A 22704-nucleotide genomic window follows, 5' to 3' on the forward strand; every position below is an offset into this window, starting at 1 on the left:
AGAAGAATAGCGAGCAACAAAGAAGAACGACGAAAGCAGATTCGAAAATTGCAATGCAGATCGTTAACATTGAAGAATGTTTACGTTGAAGAAGAAGCTTTACATAATTCTGTTACGTTAATAAGAGGGGGAATGGGGGCACGCATGTATTTCACATAACTTGGGAGGGGAGGGGGTGCGTGAATGAAATTTTACTTGAATAACTTGGTTAGGTTTTTTGCATGAATGTGGAGCATTATTGTATAAATATTTTAAATGAAATTTTACTTGAATAACTTGGTTAGGTTTTTTGCATAAATGTGGAACATTATTGTACAAATATTTTAAAATTACGTCGGTTTTATCCTGACATTGATTATGGCATAAAAAATTTGTAAAATCAAAGTTTATCAAACTACTTTAAACTACTTTTACAAAAAAGTCGTAAGGGACAAAAGTCCCATCAACTAAGAAAACAGGTCTTCGTTTATTTTAAATTCCACCAAAGTAACAAATTTTTAGCATTTTGGAGTTAACCAAGTTTGGTATCACACAAAAACCCCTTGCTTGTATTGAATATTCAAATTTTGTTTAAATAGATTTACAAATAATAACTAATACATATTGATGCATATGTATATATTTTCTGCATTTTATACACTTGTAAAAATGAAAACCTTGTATCACCGACTTCCCTTTTTGTTTTGAATCAAGTAATGAGGTACCAATTTTATCATGTTATGCCGTTCCACTTATGAGGCTATAAATCTGCACAAGCTAATTGTTTCTGCATTTAGTTGGTCTCGTCACCAAAGTCAACAAGTTTTGAAGATACTTAGTGAAGAACTTGGCATTAACACTTAACAGCTTCAGTTGGTCATCATGGGGAAAAGAAAGGCCTCTCATAAAGCCTAATCAGAGATGTTAACATGAAAAACTAGTCACCAAATCTGATGACAATTAGTTGGGTGGCAGAACATGGAGCAGTTCTATGTCCAAATCAATTTTTTTTGCAAATCCACTTATGTTTATTGTGAATATAAATATACAGAACAAGATCAAGTCATAATTGGATCCAGACAAGCAAACATAACAATCTCAAATTTCCAAGAAACAAGAACAAGGGGAAAAGAGAAAAATTAGAGTCAAGGCATCCAATTTGTCACAATCCAACCATAAATAGTCCCCATTCCTCATAAGCCTTCATCAGGATTCAGGAAACAAGTGATTCTTCTATACAAAGTTCGGTCAATTGTACCTTGTGCTACCGATTGAACCAACCTCTTTGCTGCAGTTCACCATCATTCATAAGCTTGTCCAAAACTGCATTCAGGTCAACTGATTGTCCATTCTCTGTCAGCTTCCGAACCGTTGCCCTTACGTGGTCCCTAGGGAATCCCATACTAGAAACTTTGTCAACTACATCGTCAATGGGAACCCTATTCCCACCTCCGGTAGAACCTGAACCCCCACTTGCTACAGATGCAGTTGGTAAAGCCTGAGGGAGTACACGAGCAGTCGGGAGCTGTGGGTAGCCACTTCCACTGCTTGGAGACACTGATGAAGCAGTAGGTAGTTGTTGTGGCTTAAGTGCAGGTGTGCCACCATATTGTGATGATCCACCATAACGGTACGGCTCAGCAGGAGCCGATAATGTACCATATCCAGAAGAATAACCTGGATTAGGTCTACTTGATGGCGGTTCATATGCATGGGTTGGTGCGCCATAGTACTGTTGGGTAGGCGGAGGCCCACTAGGTGGCTGAGATGTTGGCTGGTGCAGAGTGGGTGGATAGTTTTGCGAAGGAACATAAGGTGTTTCCTCAACATGCTGGCCAAGTGAAGATTGAATTTGCGGCAGATTTACGGGCGTAATTGCTGGCGGCTGTTGAGGTAAATGAGGTGCTGGCTGCTGTTGAGGTATATGAGGTGCTGGCTGTGAGAACTGGGGATGAGGGCTCTGTTGATACTGTTGATGTGGGGGTGCCCCCGGCTGAGGATGCGGCTGCTGAGTTGGAGGCACTTGGTACTGCTGATTTGGGGCCTCCTGAGGTTGAACAGGTGGTGGTGGAGTAAAGTATGAGTCTCTCTGAGGAACAGCTGGGATTTGGTTCTGTGGGAATTGATTTGCAAGTTGAATTGGAGGTGGCAATCCCTGTTGAGGGGGAGGTTGAGGAGGCGCATTTGGGGAAGGGACTGCAGGAATTGATTGTGGGAGATTAGCGTGAGGAGGAAACTGTGGCTGAGATTGCTGGGGTGCAGATGCACCTTGCTGAATGGGATTTGTAACTACACTAGTTTGTGTTTCTGACTGCTGATCCGTCTTTGACACTTGCAGCTTTGCCAGCTGCAGCTGAGCTTCCAATATATCTTGCTTATCCTTGACGGTCTGCACCCCTGATTGCACCTGTATATTTTGTATCATCAAATAGTAAGATGACTAGGCAAGAACCAGGATGAGAATAAACAATAACAAAAACATGAATTGAAGCGTAGCACACAAAACACAAAGTAAAAATCAGATCATATCAATAGCACCTAGTACAAATATTGGTTTATTACAGCTAGTTTTGTTAATTGATTCAACATAATAAATGCTGCTAACCATTAAGGTTGGAAGACTTACGAGGGAACATGATTGATAAATAATAATTAAAAATATACCTCTCGCAGAATATTCTCCAATTGCCTTAGTTTTCCATCAGTGCTTCCATGATTGTTTCCAACAGATACCTTGAAATCATCCACAGAATTCTCAAGTCGGTGGGTTCGGCTTTCTAGCTGTGTTAACCGCGCACTAACACCTTCCATAACATGAAGCAAATTTTCCATATGTTTCTTCATGGTTTGATCAATTTCAGACAAAATTATTGCATCAAGAGCCTTTTGGTCCTTTCCTACCGCAGCAACCTTTGTAGGTTCAATAGTATCCAGAGAACTGTAACTCTGTATAAAATAGGATAATACTTAATATTTAAGGGCAAACAAGATACTAGAAATGGTAAATTAAGTATTTACTCTCTCCTATACAAACGATATAAGATCACAAGATTTTTCAAATGCTCAAACCTTTCATGACACTACAAAATAGTGAGACAATTCAGCATGCATGTTATTAAACTATAAAGGCTCAAGAAACAAATCACATGGTTTCAATCTTATCAGCTAACTTTGATCAAATGAGTCAGAAGATAATTATCGAAATGATATCAACATTTTACACACAGGGTTTGAAAGCTCTGGAAGCATGAAGATTCAACTTGCTATTCGAAGTTACACAACAATATCAAAATCTTATAACAAAGCATGACATATGGCAATATGGTTGAAACTAGAAACCACAAACATGCTGGACAGAAACCTGGGGCAACCTAACTTCCAATGCTGAAACTTGTCATATTCACAAACTGAAAATCTTACATTCAATTTTATTCAACCACATACAATTCCAAAACTAGTAGTCATGTAAACTCCACTAAGTGATGACTCCATGATTCATAACCACCAAATCATTGGTAAGTGGGAGCAACAAATCAAATCACACCTCACCCTCAAACAACAGGCAATTATTACCCAGATCAGGAAATCACGAAAAGATTAAAACTTGGGCAAAACAAGTGTGAAGTCTTACCTTGATGAGAGGGCGCGGAGGGGAAGTGTTAGCATTGGAATCGGAGTTCCATGACCTAGTTGAGAAAGCAGCAGAAGCAGCTAAATTGGGGGCAGAATCGTAATTAGGGGAAGAAGCGGCGAGGGGACGAATGGGTTGGAAATCGTAGCTAGGAATGATGTCATCTTTGGTGACCCCAATCCCATTGAGATTATTATTTAGGGTTTCTTGACGATGATGTTCTAGTTGGGATTCAACACGTTCATCTTCGTCATCAGTGTTGTTGTGTTTGTGATTATGGTTGTTGTTGTTGATGAGGTCGATGAGGTCCTTGCTCTGTGAAGAACCTGAGTGGGTGAGATCCATAATCTGCTTGTCCATAAACGGCGTCGTATTCATCGGTGCAACGCAAACGGCGAACGGCAAACCCAATTCTGTTCAACTGAACCAAACTGACAGATGAGATAGAAAGAAAAGAAAGGAAGAAGGGAAGAAGGGAAAAAGGGTAAAAATGGAAAATGGTTTTAGTGGATTTGGGCTTCTAAGAAGAAACGAGTATGGTTGTGGGGTTAGTGACTTAGTTTATCGTGTCGTATACTTAGCATATAAGATTAAGAAATGCAACCAACTTTCGTAGTTTATTGATCAGTAGCAGTTTTTATAGAAAAGGTTTAAATTTTTATCTTTATTTTTTATTTTTATCTTTATCTTTTATCTTTATTCTTATAATACAAATAGAAATTCGTATTTTTATCTTTATCTTTATAATAATATAAATAAAAATTCATATATTAACATACGTTGAGTTTGAGAATTTATTTACTTAAGTATCGTTACTAAAAATTTTTATATTTATATTTATAAATTATAAATTATTATTTACTTAGGTTGTTATTTTTAAATTTTAAAGTATTTGTTTAGGTTGTTATAGTTAAGTTGTTATTTTAAAATTTTAAATTATTTTATTTAGGTTGTTATTTTTTAAATTTTAATATTATTTTTTAAAAATTTAGTGATTCTTTTTAGCACTATTTTGTAAATTTTTGTAGATTTGTTTTTTAAAATTGCAACTACATACATAAATTTAAATATATTTACGTTAATTTAGAATTTTAAAAATTGTTAATATATTTATTTATTTTATTTATAAATATAATTTAAATTTAAATTAAAGTCAATCAAATTTAAAACATTTTAGTTATGAGTTAATTATAAAAATATAAGTTATGAGATATGTAAAGCACCACAATTTAAAGTATATCAAATCTTTTTTTTACATACATCCAAAATTTAAAATTTCTCTATTTATTTCAATGGCTGGTATTCACAAAATCGCATAAATCAATCCTACAATCAACAATTTGTGTGTACGTATACGAGTGATACGATTATGGACACTATCAAGTTACGGAAATTTTTCATTGCCATACTCATTTGAAATGGTTTGGCTCGATGAAGATGTGAGTTTTCTACTAATATTTTTTATTTTATTTTAAATTTATATTATTTATATTTTAAATTTATTTGTTTATCCCATCTAATTGTTTTTTGATTTTTGTTTATCAAATTTTAGGAAGAAAAAATACACGTTTCAGTTAAGATGGCTTTTGTGTCTCGATTCGTGAATTTGCTAAAGGAAGAAATATCTTACCAAATAAGATATTTTGGTATTGGACTCAATGAGGGTAACTCTAAGACTACACATCATGAATAGGCTGTGTTTTTTTTTAACAAAGACAATAATTTTTTTATTTTAAATCATTTCATATGTTATTAGATATCTTACTGGAATTAGAAGTGAGAAGACTCTTACAAAGAATGACAAATCTACCAAGTATACTATTATTGAATTAGAGATTGATGATGGGTAATTATATCTTTATTTTTATAAATCTAAAAATTTTGATATTCTCATTTTTTTAAATTGTTATTTTAATTTATTTTATTATAAATATTTTTATTAACATTATTAATAGGTAACAAATACTTTTATTCAAAGGCAATGTTTTTGAAAAAATGGAAGCATTTTTTTATTAATAGTATTTAAATTTTTTGAAAAATGAGTTTGGATTGATTTTGAAAAAAAGTATTTAAATCTTTTTTAAAAAACAAGTTTAATAGAAAGCATTCTTTCCGTAGTTAGTTTTTTATGAGTTTAAAATAATTAATAAATTAATTATTAATTTTTTTAAATTGTGTTTGACGTTTTAATTTTATTGTTAATTTTTAAATTTTAAAATATAAAATATATATAATTTGATATTATTTTATTGATAGTTACTTTTTTACTTGTAATTATTTTTTGTTTATTTTGTTATAAAAAATATATTTAACATTAAATATTTTATTTGATATAGAAAAATAACGGAGTTTGTGTTTTTTGTCAACTATGCACATGAATTAAATGCTTTTTTTCTTAGTCTTTGACAAGGAGACAAAACAAATTTTGGAAAAAAATTGTGTAGAGATACTTGATCCACTTCTATTGGTAGATTCTAACCAATATTTATTTCTAAAAACATTAGTGAATATATTTTTAATGGTAATTTTTATATTATTTATTATTAATATATTATGTAATACCCTACAGAAAGGAGATCTATCGGATACACCTATACTTTTGCTCAACCTAATTGATAAGACCTTCCTCTTCATCGTTGAAGTTCAAATATCTGATAATCCATATTTTTTACCTTCTTATAAAGTTAAGAAGATGACTGATAATGTGGACCTCATAAATAAATTCAAAAAGGTTCACCCTATTCAAATTGTGAGTACAGTTATAAGTGTACTTTCTATTAAAAATCAGTTTATTTTTCTCTTTCTTGGTCATTAGTAGGATCTAATATATAAATAATAATTAATAACTAATTATAATTTTAGGATGTTGACTACATCAGTGATTTGCTTCCAATTTCAAAGGCATCCTCAATCATTGAAAGGAAGAAAGTAGAAGGTGCTAAGGTATTTATTTTATTAAAAAATTATTATTGAGATAAAATAAAAGGTGAAAAGGAAGTCTTTAATTAAATGTATTATTTTGTATAGAATTTGTTGCTTGAGTTCTCTAATGAAGTTACGGACAATGATAAATCCGAAGTGTTGGAAAATGCTATTACACCAACCAAGCGATTATCCTCAGAGTCGAAAGATTCGAAGGTGCAAGGAGATACTTCCTCAACTTGCAAGAAGATCAAGATTGAGAATGAAACTTGAGAATTTGAATGCACATATTTTGGAATTCCTTTTAGAGTCTATCTAATAGAATAATGACAAGTATATGTTTGTTTTGGTGGAAACATTATCTTTTATTGATTTATTATTTTTCTTTTGGTTCTTTTCCATCTTTATGTTTGGAATTTAGAATTTTTTTTAAATATAAATTGAAGTTATTTGATTATTACTTGTGATTTTATTTTTAATTCGATTCACACCGTTGATATTTTGTTAATTTCTAATTTAATATTCAATGTCATAAAGTTATAAATTTCTCGTATGAATTATTGTTGATACAATTAAGTTAGTTATTAATTTTTAATGTGTACTTATTTTAAAAAAAATCTAATTATAATTTTAATTAAAGTATTATGTTTAAAATTTTAAATTTAAATTTAAATACACTTTTTTATTTGAATTTTTAAGTAAGCAATTGGGTTTGAAAATATTTTTTAAAATTTTATATAATTTACAAGCTACTATTTGAGAATATTTTTTAAAACTTTATATAATTTACAAGCTACTATGCTAATTACAAAAGATTATATTAAAGTAAATAGAGTTACCAATCTTATTAATATGTGATGTTATTTATACTATTTAAAAGAAAAATTTAGTTTGACATTTTTCTATACTTAATTCTGTTTCTAATGTTGTTCCGACAAAATTGAATTAATTTAAAAAAATTTATTTAAAAATTTAAAATTTGTACTAGCTAATTAGAAAACTCTATTTAAAATTTTGAAATTCGAAATTCTAATACTAATTCATATTCAAGTGACTTCTTAACCGTTTTGATTTTTAAATTTCAATTTTTTTACTTGCCACATTTATAAATTTTCTCTTTACTCAATTTACATTATTATTTTTTAGATTGTTTCTGTATAATAAAATACTTTCATTTTTTTCTCTCTTTTTAAATATTTTTTTTCTAAATTTACATAATTTATAAGGTTATTAATTTTTAGATTGTATTTAATTTTATTTATTTTTATCGACAAATTATAGGATTAATACTATTTATGACCAAACTAATAAAAATTATTTTTAAATTAACAAATTACTAAATTCCTAATTAATAACGAACGTTTAATTAGAAAATTTTATTTAAAAATTTAAAATTTGCACTAGCTTATTAGGAAACTCTATTTAAGAATTTAAAATTTGAAATTCTAATACTAATTCTTAATTAAGTGACTTCTTAACCGTTACAATTTTTAAATTTAAATTTTTTATTTATCACATTTATAAATTTTCTCTTTACTCCATTTACATTGTTATTTTTTAGATTGTCTCTATACAATAATAGAGGTACTTTCATCTTTTTTCTCTTTTTTTAATTATAAGCTATTCATTTTCAATTTCTTTATTTAAAGAAGTGAAAAAAAGATTTTAACTATTAGTTGAATTTATTGATTGTGAGATTAAACTTATATTTATTTGAAAAAAAATTGTGAAAAAATATATATTATTTTCTGTAAAATATATTTAATCTCGGATCTTAAGCAAGAAATTTCATTTGGAGTGCTAGATGCAGGTATTGCTCATCATCCAACCTTATTTTTAGAGAAATATTTCTTTAGATTGTTATAAAATAAATGGCAAAATATTTTCTTACTTAACATATTGTTGATTTTGTATTATCACCCTTAATTTATCAAAGCACATATATAAAATACATAGTTTATTTATAACATATATATTTTGTTTTATCTTTTTGGTATAAGAGATGTATACGGTAGAATTCCAAAAAAGAGGTCTACCACATGCTCACATTCTTTTATGGTTAAGTGGAGACCATAAGATAACAACGACAACTCAAATTGATCGGTTAATATCTTCAGAGTTGTCAGATTCAGTTCGGCACCCAAAATTGTTTAGAGCTGTATCTACATATATGATTCATGGACCATGTCCATGTGGTAGAGCTTTCTCAAAATCTTCCTATATGAAAGATATGTACTGCACTAAATATTATCCCAAAACATTCAGTAGAACCACAGTTATCGATGATAGTGGATACCCATCATATAGAAGACGAGACACATGAGTGATTACTGAGAAGAAGGGAGTCCATATGGATAATAGGAATGTGGTTCCATACAATGTATATCTACTGATGTCTTATCAAGCGCATGTTAATGTAGAGTACTGCAACAAGTCAAATGCTATCAAATATTTATTCAAGTACGTGAATAATGGTCCAGACAGGGTAGCAGTTGGAGTTACAAAGGAAGCTTCTAGTGGAGAGGATGCTCAGGTTATTGATGAGATCAAACAATTTTAGGATTGTAGATATTTGTCTGCATGTGAGGCTGTATGGAGAACTTTAACTTATGATATTCATCAGAGGTGGCTTTCAGTGATAAAATTAATCTTTCATTTGCCTGGAGAGTAAAATATCATCTTTAAAGATAATGACGATCTTGAGGAAATCGTGAAAGAAGAGGAACGAAAATGTACGAAGTTCTTAGCATGGATGGAGGCCAATAAAAAATTTGAATCAGGTCAAATTTTGACATATGCTGAGTTTCCAAATCAATTTGTTTATGATAGAGAAGCAAGAAAATGGCATCCACGCAAAAGAGGGTATTCTATCGGGAGATTAAACTATATTCCATCGGGTACAGGTGATATTTACTATATGAGAATTTTGTTAGCTGTTCAGAGAGGTTGCACAGCATATGAGTCTATTAGGGCAGTTAATGAAATTACATATTCTACCTTCCAAGATGCTTCCTATTCCATGGGACTACTGTGTGATGATAGGGAATTGATGAGCGGATAATTTATACGCTTTTTGGCATTGTTTTTAGTATGTTTTTAGTATGTTTTAGTTAGTTTTTATTATATTTTTATTAGTTTTTAGTTAAAATTCACTTTTCTGGACTTTACTATGAGTTTGTGTATTTTTCTGTGATTTCAGGTATTTTCTGGCTGAAATTGAGGGACCTAAGCAAAAATCTGATTCAGAGGCTGAAAAGGACTGCAGATGTTGTTGGATTCTGACCTCCCTGCACTCGAAGTGGATTTTCTGGAGCTACAGAAGCCCAATTGGCGCGCTCTCAACTGCGTTGGAAAGTAGACATTCTGGGCTTTCCAGCAATATATAATAATCCATACTTTGCCCGAGATTTGATGGCCCAAACAGGCGTTTCAAGTCAGCTCAAGAATTCTGGCGTAAAACGCCGGAACTGGCATAAGAATGGGAGTTAAACGCCCAAACTGGCACAAAAGCTGGCGTTTAACTCCAAGAAAAGTCTCTACACGAAAATGCTTCAATGCTCAGCCCAAGCACACACCAAGAGAGCCTGGAAGTGGATTTTTATGTCATTTACTCATCTGTGTAAACCCTAAGCTACTAGTTCTCTATAAATAGGACCTTTTGCTATTGTATTTTCATCTTTTGATCACTTTAGATCTGAGGATCATCTTTGGACGCCTAGTCCTTAGATCATGGAGGCTGGCCTCTCGGCCATGCCTAGACCTTGTTCTTATGTATTTTCAACGGTGGAGTTTCTACACACCATAGATTAAGGTGTGGAGCTCTGCTGTACCTCGAGTATTAATGCAATCACTATTGTTCTTCTATTCAATTCAGCTTATTCTTGTTATAAGATATCACTTGTTCCTCAACTTGATAAATGTGATGATCCGTGACACTCATCATCATTCTCACCTATGAACGTGTGCCTGACAACCACCTCCGTTCTACCTTAGATTGAGTGGATATCTCTTGGATCCCTTAATCGGAATCTTCGTGGTATAAGCTAGAATTGATGGCGGCATTCAAGAGAATCCGGAAGGTTTAAACCTTGTCTGTGGTATTCTGAGTAGGATTCAAGGATTGAATTACTGTGACGAGCTTCAAACTCACAATTGTGGGGCGTTAGTGACAGACGCAAAAGAATCACTGGATTCTATTCCGACATGATCGAGAACCGACAGCTGAATAGCTGTGCTGTGACAGAGCGCGTTGAACATTTTTACTGAGAGGACAGGACTGTAGCCATTGACAACGGTGATGCCCAACATACAGCTTGCCATGGAAATGAGTAAGAAGGATTGGATGAAGACAGTAGGAAAGCAGAGAGACGGAAGGGACAAAGCATCTCCATACGCTTATCTAAAATTCTCACCAATGAATTACATAAGTATCTCTATCTTTATTTTATGTTTTATTTATCTCTTAATCATTAATCCTCCATAACCATTTGAATCCGCCTGACTAAGATTTACAAGATGACCATAGCTTGCTTCATACCAACAATCTCCGTGGGATCGACTCTTAGTCGCGTAAGGTTTATTACTTGGACGACCCAGTGCACTTGCTGGTTAGTTGTGCGAAGTTGTGATAAAGAGTTGAGATTGCAATTGTGCGTACCATGTTGATGGCGCCATTGATGATCACAATTTCGTGCACCAGGAATTCATTACAGCTATTAATGAGGTAGCTGAACTTGCATCTGTTCATCAATTGAGAAAATTATTTGTGATGCTACTGATATCTAATAGCATTAGCAACCCAGAGCATGTTTGGAATGCAACTTGGACATTATTAGCTGATGAAATACTATATTAGAGGAGAAAAGCTTTAAAAATCTAAAGTATTTTACTATGTCATTTTTTATATATTAAGATTGTATTCTCTTATTATTTTTATTTTTATTAATAAAATTAATAGTTTTATTTTGGAATTACTTATTAAATATTTCATAAAACCACCATGAACCTTTGCTAGGACTAAACATGACTGATGACGAATTGAAAAACCTCTGCCTTATTGAGATTGAGAAGATACTCAATAACAAATGCGAGATCTTTAAGAGACTATCAATCAATGCCATATCTTGAGATGTCTGATATTCGTCTTTCTCAGAATAAGCTAATAGAGGAGGAGTTAGCATATAATATAAATGAGTTGATTCATACAAATTTATATACGGAACAAAAGATGACTCATGAGCAAATGTTAGTATTCGATGAGATACTCAATGCTGTGATTACAGACTCTGGTGGTTTTTACTTCGTTTATGGGCATGGTGGATGTGGTAAGACATTTATTTGGAATGGACTTTCTTCTACTATTCGGTTTAGAAGAAAGATTGTTTTAAATGTCGAATCATTGGAATTGCGTCTTTACTCCTACCTGGTGGCATAACGGCTCATTCTAGATTTTCAATACCCATTACAATTACTAATGAATCTACTTGCAACATCAAGCATGGCAGTTTGAAAGCTAAGCTGCTCATTCAAATTAGCTTAGTAATTTGGGATGAAGCTCAAATGTTCAATGAAATGTGCTTTGAAGCACTTGATCGGAAGCTTAGGGATCTTATGTTAGTTACCGATCAACATAAGACATATCAACCATTTGGTGGTAAGGTTGTTGTTCTAGGAGGTGATTTTAGACAGATACTTCCGGTGATTCTGAAAGGGAGTAGACACGATATATTGACATCAGCTATTAACTCATCCCATCTGTAGACACGATATATATTCTGAAACTGCATACGAACATGAGGCTTCTAATGTCTTCTTTAGATCAATATGAAGGTGAAATGAAGACATTTGCTAATTGGATACTTGATGTTGGAAATAAAAATATTGGTTCTGTTGTTGGTGATGAATCAGAAATTGAAATTCCAGATGATCTATTGATTACAACTACTGATGACCCTCTCTCTCATTTAGTAGACTTTGCATATCCAAATTTGTTGCAAAATATGTGAGATTACAAGTATTTTCATAGTAGGGCAATTCTTGCACCCACGCTTGAGAGTGTCAAGAAGGTAAACGATTTTGTTTTGACAATCTTTCCAGGGATGGAAAAGGAGTATTTGAGTTCTGACACAACATGTCAAGCTTGTTAGGACTAAACATGACTGATGACGAATTAAAAAACTTCTACCTTATTGAGATTGAGAAGATACTCAACAGCAATGCGAGATCTTTAAGAGACTATCAATTAATATCATATCTTGAGATGTCTGATGTTCGTCTTTTTTAGAATAAACTAATAGAGGAGAAATTAGCATATGACACAAATGAGTTGACTCATACAAACTTATATACGAAACAAAAGATGACTCATGAGCAAAGGTTAGTATTTGATGAGATACTCAATGCTGTTATTGCAAATTCTGGTAGTTTTTACTTCGTTTATGGGCATGGTGGGTGTGATAAGACATTTATTTGGAATAGATTTTCTTCTGCTATTCGGTGTAGAGAAAAGATTGTTTTAAATATCGCATCCATTAGAATTGCATCTTTACTCCTACTTGGTGGCAAAACGACTCATTCTAGGTTTTCAATACCCATTACAATTACTGATGAATCTACTTGCAACATTAATCATGACAGTTTAAAGGCTAAGCTGCTCATCTAAAGCAGCTTAATAATTTGGGACGGAACTCCAATACTCAATAAATGTGCTTTGAAGCACTTGATCGAATGTTCAGGGATCTTATATCAATTACCGATCAACATAAGACACATCAATCATTTGGTGGTAAGGTTGTGGTTCTAGGAGATGATTTCAGACAGATACTTTCGGTAATTCCGAGAAGGAGAAGACATGATATATTATCATAAGCTATTAACTCATCCCATTTGTGGTCGTTCTGTAAGGTTTTGAAGCTGTATACAAACATGATGCTTTTAATGTCTTCTTTGGATCAACATGATAGTGAAATGAAGAGATTTGCTAATTGGATACTTGATGTTGAAAATGAAAATATTGGTTCTGATGTTGGTGACGAGTCAGAAATTGAAATTCTAGATGATCTGCTGATTACAACTACTGATGACCCTCTCTCTCATTTGGTAGACTTTTTATATCCAAATTTGTTGCATAATATGTCAGATTATAGGTATTTTCAGAGTAGGACAATTCTTGCACCCACGCTTGAGAGTGTCGAGACGATAAACGATTTCGTCTTGACAATCTTCCTAGAGATGGAAAAGGAGTATCTATGGTATGACACAACATGTCAGGCTAATGAGAATGAAGATGTACAATAAAAGTGGTTCACACCAGATTTTCTAAATGACATCAAATGTTCGGGACTACCTAACCACAAGTTGACTCTGAAGCCAGGAATAGCAGTAATGCTACTGCGAAACATAGACCAAACTTTAAGTTTATACAACGGGATAAGGTCAATAGTTAACGAACTTGGCAACAATGTAATTAGAGCAACGTAGTGACCGGTAGAAATATTGGCGACAAAGTTTAAATTCCAAGAATGAACTTGATCCCTATAGATTCAAGATTGACATTTAAGTTTCAACGGAGACAATTTTCATTAACAGTGTACTTTGCAATGACCATCAACAAGAGTCAAGGTCAATCATTATCACATGTAAGGTTTACCAAATGAGTGTTCACCCGTGGACAACTTTACATTACTTTGTCAAGAGTTAATAATCATAGTGGCCTCAAGGTTCTAACTCTGGACGAAGACGGCAATCCAAAGTCATCAATAACAAATGTCATGTTCAAAAAAGTTTTTAATAATATTTAGGTAAGAAAATAGTATTTTTATTTTAATAACATGTTATAATTACATTTTTATACAAATATTTACTATAGATATAACTAATTTATCTATAACTCTACTTTCACACTTGAAATGAAATGTGTAATAGGGAGCACAACATCATATGTGAGGTTAGTAAAATACTAAGTTGTCGATGTTGGCCTTTTGATATAAAGTTTAGTGTAAAACTGACATGCTACTATTACAATTATATATGTTCTTATTTTTTCAGGTCTCTTTTCTTATGGTTTAAGAATAGACTTCAAACTGTTCTATTTGCATCTTACTTTAAATAAAGATAAAATAATATATTTAGTACGTTTATTATATAATGACAATGATAGTCTTATACCAAACTCAAAAAATTTATGATTATAAAATATTATTTTCGATTTAACATGTCAAATTAAAATGTAAACCCGTGCATCGCACGAGTTTAATACTAGTTTATAATAAATTAGTCTGTAATTTGTCAAACTAAAAAATATTGTGAATAACAAAAATAATATCAAAGACTTAAATTTTAAAATGGTCTACGAATGAAAATGGACTGAGTCAAACCAAACATTATTTTTAAAGAGTCTATTTCATATCGTAAATAGATGGCTCAAGCCTAGATTTATTATCTCTTATAATTTTTTTAGATTCGAATTCGGTTTGTTTAAAGCCGGACAAATCCACAAACCTATTTAAAAAAATTGTTTCATGAATTATAACTCAAAAAAATAAATTTAAAAATTTTAAATTGACATTAAATGTATTCCAAAATTTATAATTCATCATTTATAAAACATAATTCATTTATAGGGTAAAGTACTAAATTAGTCTTCTACGTTTGGACGTAATCCTGTTTTAGTCCTTAAGGTTTAAAGTGTTCTATTTGAATTCAAAAAAATTTTATTTAGCTTTAATATAGTCCTACTGTAGGTCAAAGTTAAATAATTAATAGAATGTCCTACATGACAACAGTACAAGAACAAGGTCGATAATTTGAAAAACAAGTACAAACTCTAGAAACACAAAATCAACTGTGGATGCATCAATGCATTTATTTATCATTTTTCTTACAATTTAAATGAAATATTTTTTTTATAAAACTAAGGAGAATGATAAATAAATGTATTGATGCATCCACGGTTAATTATGTGCTTCTAGAGCTTATACCTATTCTCTAAATTATCGACCTTGTTCTTGTACTGCTGTCATGTACTGCTGTCATGTAAGACATTCCGTTAATTATTTAACTTTGACCTCATACTGGGAGTCTGGGACTACATTGAAGTTAAATGAAACTTTGTTGGATTCAAATAGAACACTTTAAACTTTAAAGAACAAAACAATATTACGCCCAAACCTAGAAAACTAATTTTGTACTTTACTCTTCATTTATATATCAATGGTTAGTCACATATCATAACCATACCTACAATTTATAAATTTTTCTTAAAAAAAATACAATCTTAATTAATATTGACTATTGATTTTTTTAATTTTGTTTTGTGTTTAATACAAATAAATAGTTAAAGGCTAAATTAAAAATAATTTATTTTTATAAAAAAAATTAATGAACCAGCCCAACGATTTTTATAGACATTTTTAAAAATTTATTATTTGACTTTTTTAATTAATAATTTAAAAAAAAAATCCAAACCTAACTTGTTCAATAAAATCAACCATCTTAAATCGAGTCGAGCCACGAATCTTCGTCGGATACCTGATCCATTTTCACTTTCGAACTCCTCGATGAAAAAGGAATAGAAGATTAATGTAATGCTATATTTTCAATTAAAAGATATTTACGTGCAATTGAAAACTCGAGATTTTTTTGGTGTGTAAATATTAATCTCAAAGATGATTTCTAAGCTTAACACTAACCTCTTGTTATTTTCTTATGCATTGGAAAAAAATTAAAAACGAATCGGATGATGACGAGCCTTTATGAGTAGTGTGATCCAATGTTCCAACAGCGATGCGACGAATAATATCAATAAAAATGTGTTATCGAATAAAGTGATTATCAATTTTAATGTATTTAGTGCGTTCATGAAACACATTATTATGGATAATTTAAATAACACTGAAGTTGTCACAAAAAAAATCAGTGGAAGACAATTGCAGTGCACCCAAATCTTAAAAAGCCAACGAATCGAGATAACCTCAATAGTAGTGTCAGCGAAACTACGGTATTCAACTTTCGTACTTGATCGAGCAGTGAACGTTTGCGTCTTAACTCACCAGAAAATGAGAGATTTGCCAAGAAATAAACAATAACCAGGAATAGAACGACGATCAGTGGAATAAAATTTTTTATGTATTCTTTTTGAGTATTAATTGATCAAATATATCCATTTTAAAAAATTTTAAATTAAATTATGATCCAATTAGATTGATTTAAATATGAAAAATAAAAATAACCGTTGGCAATTGCTATGAGAGATTGATGGAATAGTAGGGAGAGAATTGAAACGGTTATCTCTCGCGTTGATAGTGGGGGATAGCGTGAGAGATAACTGTTTCAATTCTCTTCCCACTAACCCATCAATCTTTTTGAATACTAATTGATCAAACATATCCATTTTAATCTTTTGTATAAACCTTTTTATGTACTAATTGTATGCTAAAAGTTTGGATTATTGATAATATTAATATTTTTTATTATTTTTATTTTTTTAAAAAATATATGTATCTCGTTTACACTGTAAACGAAATACACGTGTTGCATCTACATGTCTTATCTCGTTTACACTGTAGACGAAATACATACAAAATTATCTTATTTACAATGTAGACGAAATAAGAAAAAAAATTTATTTTAATAAATATTTTTTTAATTATTTATTTCAATAATTATTATATTTATTTAATTTATAAAAATAAAAAATTCGGTTAATTAGTAAACATTAGAAACGTTTGAGAGAAGTAATTAAATTCAAGTTGGATGTTTTCTTTTTCTATGTGAATTGTTTTTTCTACCGTCTCTTAGGATGGGGGTAGGGGTGAATGAATGAATGTCCCTATTAGCTATTTCACTTTGGAAGAGTTCACCACAAATTCCACAATGCTCAGTTGCTCTTGTTTATTTATTGTAAGAATTTATTATTGACTTTTGTGTATGGGCCTATGTGGAATGGTCAATTCAGTTTGGATGTGGACATTCAAATTAACATCGAGGCCAATACTATACACAAAATTTCCTCTTTCTAGTTTCTAACATTATTTTTCTTTTTTCTTTTTTTTTTTAGTCTTTACAACACAATATTTTTACACTACACACTCATAAACACTACATGAGTTTCTTTTTCCACCACTTGCTAAAGCAAATTTTTTTTTGGTGACTGGGCTAAAACAAGATTTAAATTAGAATGTAATTATTTGAAAAGTATAAAATATATAACTTTTTCGTTGTCATTGGACAACTCCTAATCTTAGATACTCTAATAAATTAGACAACTTCCAATCTTAAGTATACAACATATTCATATATTTTTCACACTTTTATCATATTTTTTCTCAATTACAATTATTAGAATTTGAACCCTAGACTTTTAAAATAAAAAAGAGAAGATATGCCATGTAAACTAAAGTTCATTGGCATAAAATATATCACTTAAAATCAAGCCTCCAACTACAACATGTTTTTGGTCATGCTTCTTTCTAATATTGTTTGGACGGGCTCAAACTTTTGGGCCTACCAATCTTTTCTTTTCCTTCAAAATTTGCCGAATCAAGTGAATTATGTCCGTAGCTCAAGTTTCTGATCTACATGTGAGTGGTATTAGAGTGATCTATGTTGTTAACTAAGTTGGATGGAGTGAGGTTGGCTCATTGATTTATTTAAATAAATATATTAGTTAACGACAAATTTTTAAATAAAATTTAAATTTATAATAAATTAGTTCGATTAATAGTCTGTTTAAAAAATTTTAATGATATAAAATTGAATTTCAATCTGAATTCTAGAGTTTAAAATAAATTAATAATATTATATAATTGAATTGAATTTCACTTTTTAAAATATTTATCAAATGAATTAAAATTTTATAATAAATAACTTTATCCATTATTAATATAATATTATATTTAAATAATAAATATATTTATTAAATTATATGAAATCATTAAAATACATCTAAAAATATTATATTTAAAAATATTATTATTAATTAACAAAATTAAATAGTTCTTCATGGTTAATTTTAATGACAAACCAACAACAAAAAACAAATATGAACTATCAAGAACCAACTTGTTTAGTGAACTAATGAATAGCAAGTAAAAAAAGGGACTAGTTATTAATACTAAATTATAGCAACTAATTAACCAATTTGGATTGGTCGAGTAGTCAGCTCACTTGTCTGCTTAAGCAAGTATTGGGAGTGATCGCGACGGATTAGTCATTGACCTATCAGGTTGGAGGATATCATGAGAAACAAAAAAAATTATGACAACTAATTCATGTTATTAAAATGGAATAAAATTATGCAACTTTTTACTAGTGTCGTGATTGACACGGCTTCACTTGAAATTTTCGGACATATTGGCAAATGCTTGGTGTCATTAATACAAGTTAAACACTTAAAATCTATATATGTGTATATTTTTTTAATATACATAATAAATCTTTAAAAAAAAGTATATATTATATTAAGTAAGTCGAAGGAAAGGAAAAAAGGAATGAAGGTGGTGAAAAAAGAGAGAGTGTGCGTTGAAAGGTAAGACACATTGAGAGGGTGGCATTTACGTTGGTCTGTCATAATTTTTGTCTAACACAATTGAATTTTTTTTTTTTTGCAAAAATACCCTTAGCCTATTATTGCAACATCAGTACTATATCTCTTCTTTATTACAAGAATAACTCAATTTGATCATTTACCATTATATTCCTACTTCTTTATTGTATAATTTAAAACTATATTAATGATTAGTTTAAATATTAAATAAAATAATTAGTCTTCTAAATAACAAAACAACAGAAACCTAAAACCTTTTAGAGTTCATATGCTGAACGCAGATTTTATTCGAGGCAGCAGTGGCGATTCAGATGATAGCACAAGAAAAGTGTGATCACCGGTAAGTCCTCTCTAATGTATGAATGTTGTATTTTATCACAGAATTTCTTCTTCCTTCCACATTAATGATTTTTTGTTTATTTTTTCATAGATTTAAATATGTTTCTTGCACATATAGTTGTCGATATTTCTTGCATAAACATTAATGTTTCTTTTTCCTTTTATTTTTTTAATCGATATTGAGTTTGATAGCACAAGAAATTTTTTTTATAATTTTAACACTTTCTTCTATTTTACTTATTTTAAAATTTAATAAATTTAAAAAAAATATAAAACTAGAACAATGCTATTATTTTCATGTTAGTGGTTTCTGTACTTTGATTTATTAGAATACTATTTATTTTATGTTTTTCTGGTTATAAATAAAATTCCTGATTAGGATCTTGAAGTGGATGATAAAATAGAAGAAAGAGTATTTTTTGATGAGATGATCGAAGAATTAGATGATACAAAGAAATTTTAAAAAATGTATCAAGATAAAATTGAGCATAAAGTTGTGAATTTTGAAAATTTAGGAGAGCAAAAATTTTAAGCAATGTTTGATAGGAACGATTTTTCACGTCAGATGGATGAAGTATATCGAATAGATGATATTAAAAATATTGCCAAAGTTGATTTTCTAAACACAGGTGTTCATCAGATGGAATATTTTCATTTTTCTAATCTTCATATAGCATTTGATTTATATAACCATTATACAAAATTTGTTGATTTTAGTGCTAGAAAAAGTAAGACTTGAAAAAATAACAAAAGAGAATATGTGAAGCAATTATTTGTGTGCTTTCATGAAGAATTTAGACTAGAGAAATATTATAATATGAAAAACATAAAAAGGGAGTCAAAATCTGAGACTTGTTGTGATTGCCTTGATAGATTTGTAGTTTGTTTTGTGGCTTAGACTGAAAGATGACACGTGACTTTGTTTGTTGAATCCTACAATCATGATTATCTTAATCCTAAGTTAGTTGGTTTTCTTCCTACACATAGAAAAATGGTAGAAATTGATACTAGTCAAATGAGCAACATAAAGAATGCAGGCATTAGCACACTCCATATATATGCTATGTTAGCTAATCAAATAAGTGATTACGAGAATGTTAATTATACCTTAAGGGAATGTATAATGCGATTGCTAGGCGAAGGTGTCATGTCCTAGGCGATGCTAGAGAAGCATTGCGATACCTCAAAAACCAGAACAAGGGAGTGGAAACTTATTTAAATGATTTTATTCTTTTGGATTAACGAATTAATATAATCTAACGACTAACATATTTCAATTGTACGAAATAACTCATCTATAGAAACATTCTGCATTTGCGGCGATGTCGGGTCTTGTGTAGGAGTTGCACTCGTTGCAACAAATTTCACACCGTTTATACGCATAAAAGGTTCAGCTTCAACCCTGCAACCAAATATTAGCAATATTAACTGGAAATATACGTAAAATGAATATTACAATCGATGAAAAGTAAATTTATTTACTTAGAATTTGTGACCAAATCAGGTGCAACTGCAGTGACATTCTCTATAATGGTCTTTGAAATTGTAAAACGTATTGCTGATAATATTAGGTTGGTTGACAACAAAAAGAGTTTACAATTGACTCACTGTTATAGATTTTATAAAGTAACAATTACAGAAACAGATTGAGTGAAATTAATTGAGGTATTCCGAAATTTTATCACTCATCAAACATAGGAAAAGGAATGTGATAATAAATTAAAGTCATTTAGTACACGTTTAATTCAATGTTAAATATAAAAACTTGTTATCACATTTATGAGCATTCAATTTTTAAAAATACTTGGATATTACTCTAAATGTCAAATTTTATATTTCAATTTTTAAATTAAAAAAATAAAATAAAAAATAGGGTGGTTACGGAGATTGTAAGTGCACTATAAATTTACTCTATTAGCTACTAAAACTACTTCATTTTAAAGAGAAAAGTAGTCTCAAGAGTCCAATATAATCCCGGAGTGGAGTAAGCTCGTTCAAGAATTCCATGGTACTATATTTGTTAAGCTTTATTGAGCTACTTTCTTTCTTTTCATTGAAGATATGTTGAATTTTGTTACTATTTAGTGGCACTCCCTTCCTTTTTTACATTATTATAATTTAAAAATTACTTATTATTTTTTTTCAATTAATGAATAACTTTTTACCTAATAGAAAAAAATTATTTATTAACAATGTAACAATTATATTGTTGAGTAACAATAAAAAAATATAACAATAATATAAACAGACTTTATTCTATTATAATAATAATTTGAATAGTATATCTTATGAATATTGTAACTTCTCTTTTTTACTTTAATCTTAAATATAAATTCAACTCACGTATATAAAAAATATTTTACTTTACTATAAAATATAAAACTACTTTAAAATCGTTATTTTGACAAGTTTAGTTAACTCATAAGTTTGATTTAATGGAACTGCATCTGTGAGCTCATTTAAACTAAACTCATTAATAGTTCAAGAAATTGGATCCATATATTATTGAGTAGAACTTGAATAAAGATTGATTTAACTGCTCATAACTTGACTTAATGTATATATATATGTATATTATTTATTTGAGCTAATATATGTTATATTCATCATATTTGAGTCATTTAATAAATTTAAACCAATTCTAGATTTTTTTATAAGCTAAATTAAAAAATAATCAGAGATATTTCTAGAGCTTTTTACGAAGATGAAGACATAAATTAACTATTAAAATCAATTAAATTACTGTATAAGAGAACAAACTTCACTCATAAATAAGGAGGTTTCATTATTCTCATTAATGAACTTTTTAAAAAGAACTATGACAATGTTCTTATTATACAAACACATGTTATATTTATCACAACTATCTCAAGAGGCATTCAAATGTTTAATACAATTTTTCTCACTCAATTATAGTAAAATCGATTCTAGTAAAATCACATTTTTTTTTATCGTTGTCCTATCCACAGTGATAACATTATTTTTCATGTGGTATAAGTATATTTTGATCTATAAATAGTATTTTCAAGATTCTCTTTATTTTATTTTTTCCATTAGTTTCATAATCATTTTACCATAAGTATACAAACAAAAATAAATGAATGAATACAAGTTATTCGATATATAAAATAGGATAATATATACCAAATGATCTATATATTATTCCTGTTAAGTAAGTTCAATTATTATCCTTAAGTAACTTTTGTTTTTAAAAAAATTATGAGTATTCTCATGAATGTATTTTTAACAATAATTAACTATTAAAAAATATTCATCAACAATCCTTCAC

General features: G+C 30.0%; 1 protein-coding gene across 1 annotated transcript; it reads right to left on the reverse strand.

The window, feature by feature from the left end:
- Positions 1-966: 966 nt before the first annotated feature.
- On the reverse strand, positions 967-4224 carry LOC112801946 (uncharacterized). The gene is made up of 3 exons (XM_025844904.3): positions 3611-4224; positions 2644-2925; positions 967-2386 (listed from the first exon to the last, which is right to left on the reverse strand). The coding sequence occupies exons 1-3, from the start codon at positions 3986-3988 to the stop codon at positions 1244-1246; spliced, it is 1803 nt and encodes a 600-aa protein (XP_025700689.1). The 5' UTR covers positions 3989-4224; the 3' UTR covers positions 967-1243.
- Positions 4225-22704: the final 18480 nt, after the last annotated feature.

Source organism: Arachis hypogaea, chromosome 5, assembly GCF_003086295.3.
Source record: "Arachis hypogaea cultivar Tifrunner chromosome 5, arahy.Tifrunner.gnm2.J5K5, whole genome shotgun sequence".
NCBI classification, from domain to species: Eukaryota; Viridiplantae; Streptophyta; class Magnoliopsida; order Fabales; family Fabaceae; genus Arachis; species Arachis hypogaea.